General features: G+C 57.7%; 1 protein-coding gene across 2 annotated transcripts in view; it reads right to left on the bottom strand.

The window, feature by feature from the left end:
- The window catches only part of Ppp1r7 (protein phosphatase 1, regulatory subunit 7), a 26,810-nt gene extending 24,323 nt beyond the window's left edge, over positions 1–2,487 (bottom strand). The window contains exon 1 of one of the 2 annotated variants that reach the window (XM_013033659.1): positions 2,288–2,487. In XM_013033659.1, the coding sequence (XP_012889113.1) occupies positions 2,288–2,477 (190 nt within the window). In that variant the 5' untranslated portion in view covers positions 2,478–2,487. The remainder of the gene's footprint in view (positions 1–2,287) is intronic. The other variant, XM_013033660.1, reaches the window with a different exon arrangement.
- Between the last annotated feature and the right edge of the window lie 734 nt (positions 2,488–3,221).

A 3,221-nucleotide genomic window follows, 5' to 3' on the forward strand; every position in this document is an offset into this window, starting at 1 on the left:
ACACACACACACACACACACACACACACACACACACACACACTATTCCCTACACTGTGTCCAGCTTTTCATGGGTTGAGATGAGGGTCTCATAAACTTTCATTGCTCAGGCTTGCCTTATATTTCGAAATTTGAGCTCCTGAATCTCAGCATCCTAAGTAGTCAGGATTATAGGCATGAGCCAGTACATCTAGCTCTGACCCAATTTTTACAAAAGAGCACACTCTCAAGGGGTAGGAGGTTCCATTTCATATGTGCATTTCCCACTGTATCCAGCAAAGCACACTCAGGAAACAATAGTGTGTAAAGAAGATTCTTCTAAAATCCATCTCTCAAATCTCCATATCCACTCCTTCTTCCCGAATGAGTCACTGCCTTGGCTCCATTATTACTGAAGCCTGGACTCTAGCTCTGCCTCCTTACTTGTCTCTCTAATCTTGTTCTGTTTACCCTAGTCTTCATTTCCACTGAATCTGATCTTTGCTTTCATCTTGGTTTGCATCTTGCCTCTAAGGATTCAGCTTTGGCAAATCACTTTCTTCTTCAAGTCTCAGACTCCTCATAGAAGAGAGCTAGTGGAGCATCCAGCCTCAAGAGTTGTCAGGATTACATTTTAAAAAGGCACAAGAACAGTTACCAGGGTATGACACACAGGAGAATTTAGCAAACGAACTACCAGGAGCACAGGAAGACCAAGTTCTGGGTCACAGCCCATGCACCTCCTCCAGGAGGTGCCAAAGTGCAGCTTGTGACTATGGTGAGGGTGGTAGAGAGGGTCTGCAGCCTGGGACTGTCAATCATTCAACAAGGAAATAACTGTGGGGCTGGGTACAATGAGCTGGCAGGCAGGCAATCAAATCTCCAAGAGGAAGGTCGGAGTGAAGGCATTGGTGGTGGGAATAGAGGTGTCAAAGCACTGGAGCTGTTGAAGCAGTAAGTGTCAGAGCTGATAACGTGTGGGAGAGAAGTGGAGAAAAGCCTGGCTTTTATATTTGCCCTTTATCAAGAAATGCAAATAGTGGAAGAGAATCAGAAGTGGGCTAGATGAGTGGGGAGAGGGGGAAAGAACCACTTTCATGCTCCAAAAGATTCAAGGATACCAAAGAGCCGGACCCCTAACCTGACCTTTTATATTACAAACAACTGTCACTCCACAGCCTTTTGCCTTTGACTGGGTTTCCTTCCTATGGAATGATAGCTGATTCCTCCCACCTGCATCCCACCTGTCCCCAACCTGGTGGGGAATGCAGCTGGCATCACTCCCAAATGTGCCCTCTACATCCCCAGCTCCAGGGCCTTTTCCACCCTAGCACTCTTCACATGAAAATAGTGCTTGTTCATCTGGAGGTCTGTACCACTCCACCGGTGAAGCAAAAGCATTTAGGCACTCAAGAGACTTGACTGATTCTCCAGTTGGAGTGTGTGTGTGAAGATCGTGACTGTTCTTCTGGAAGTCTCTACTATTCAATCAGTGGAGCTAACAGCATTTAGGTACTGAAGAGACTTGACTAGTTCTCCAGTTGGAGTGTGTGTGTGAAGATCGTGACTGTTCTTCTGGAAGTCTCTACTATTCAATCAGTGGAGCTAACAGCATTTAGGTACTGAAGAGACTTGACTAGTTCTCCAGTTGGAGTGTGTACTGGAGAGCACACGCGCACCGGATTCGAAGTTTGCACATAATTATGCCGAAAAAGCATGGATGCAGGGATAGGTTATACACACGTGCGTGCGTGCGTGTGTGTGTGAGAGACATAATTCCAACTAAGTGGAAAAGGAGGAAGAAAGTTGAATGTATCCTTTTGGAGATTCCGAAGGCCTAGAAAACAGCCATCGCCTCCAGCTCCCCGGAGCTCCTGGCCATGCCTTCGCCACATCCCATCCACTCCCGAGTAGACCCTTCCCCAGCCGCGAGAAGATCGGTACTGCGGGGTCCGCAGGTCCCCGCGCCCGGAGCCTCAGTTTCCCCGCGAGCGGAAGGAGGCCCGCCCCCTCCCGCCTGTCAATCTCCGAGGTTCGCGGCGAGGCCCCCCCGCTTCGCCGTCTCCTCGTCGGCTCCCCGGCACCGGCGGGCTCGCGCCACGCTCTGCCCCGGGCTCCGGTCCTTGCCAGCCGCTGCAGCCCTCGGGCCGAGACTGCCCGGGTCCAGCCTCCGCCGCCCCAGCCAGCCCGGCTGACAGCTGCCGTGGTGCCGCGTCCCTGGCCAGATGCTCGGCCCCTCTTGGGCGAGGGGCCGTGCGAGCCCGCCGTCCCCTCCCGCCGCTCCAGGGCCGTCCCCGGGGGCCGCTCACCCTCCATCATCTCCTGCGACTGTTGCTGCCCCGCGCCGCGCTCCGCCGCCATATTGGCTGCTCTTCCCCTTTCCGGAACCTGTCGCCTCAGGGCCCTGAACCAATCAGGGCTCCCGGCCCCGAGCCGCCAGCCAATAGGGGCCGGCGCGGCGTCCGGAGCCAGCGGTCCTGCGCGGGCATAGCGCCTCATGGGAGTTGTAGTTCCGGCGAACCTCGTCCCGCCTCCGACAGTGGCCGGGAGCTGGGGCAGCGCGAGAGTGAGGCCGTGCGGAAGCGGTGTCCCCGCCGCGCGCCCGAGCGCGGGACGTGTCCGTAGCTCTGGGTTCTCTCGTGCCCACGTGCTGGGCTCGGAGGAGCGGCGCGGCCAGTTGCACGTGCATCCCCGACGTCGGGAGTCTCGCGGCGGCGTCTGCACGATGGGCCGGGCGGCCACAGCGACCACTCTCTCGGGCTCCCGTAAGCCGCCTTTAGCGGACGCCCAGCACCGGCAGGTCGGCTCCCGGGCGCTCGCTGGCCGCCTTCTCCGCCTCCGTTCCGCGCCCACCGCCTTGAGGACGAGGCCTCCCAGAGGCGAGCTCCGTGACGTTCAGCCTCCCGACCCCGCGGCCGGATGAGACGGCGTCCCACGGGCTAGGGGTCCGCTGGAGTCGCAGCCTTTTGGTTCCTCCGGGACGCCGTTGGAGGCGTCCGGTGCGTCCCTAGCAACCGTTTGCGCGGGCTCCGAGGTTGAGCGCTCCAAGTTCCGCCCACTGGCACACATGGTTGGTCGGTGGGCCTGTCAATCCGCGCGAGTCTTCCTGCGATTGGCCCACGGGCTAGCCCGCGCACCGGCTCCCTCCGCGTCGTGCTGCTCGCTTGGCCGGGCGCTCCTCCGGAGATCCTCCCAGGTGAGACGCCCGTCCTCGGGGAGTCGTTTCCTAGGGCCGCGGTCGGC

This window comes from Dipodomys ordii, unplaced genomic scaffold (assembly GCF_000151885.1).
Source record: "Dipodomys ordii isolate 6190 unplaced genomic scaffold, Dord_2.0 Scaffold174, whole genome shotgun sequence".
Classification (NCBI taxonomy): Eukaryota; Metazoa; Chordata; class Mammalia; order Rodentia; family Heteromyidae; genus Dipodomys; species Dipodomys ordii.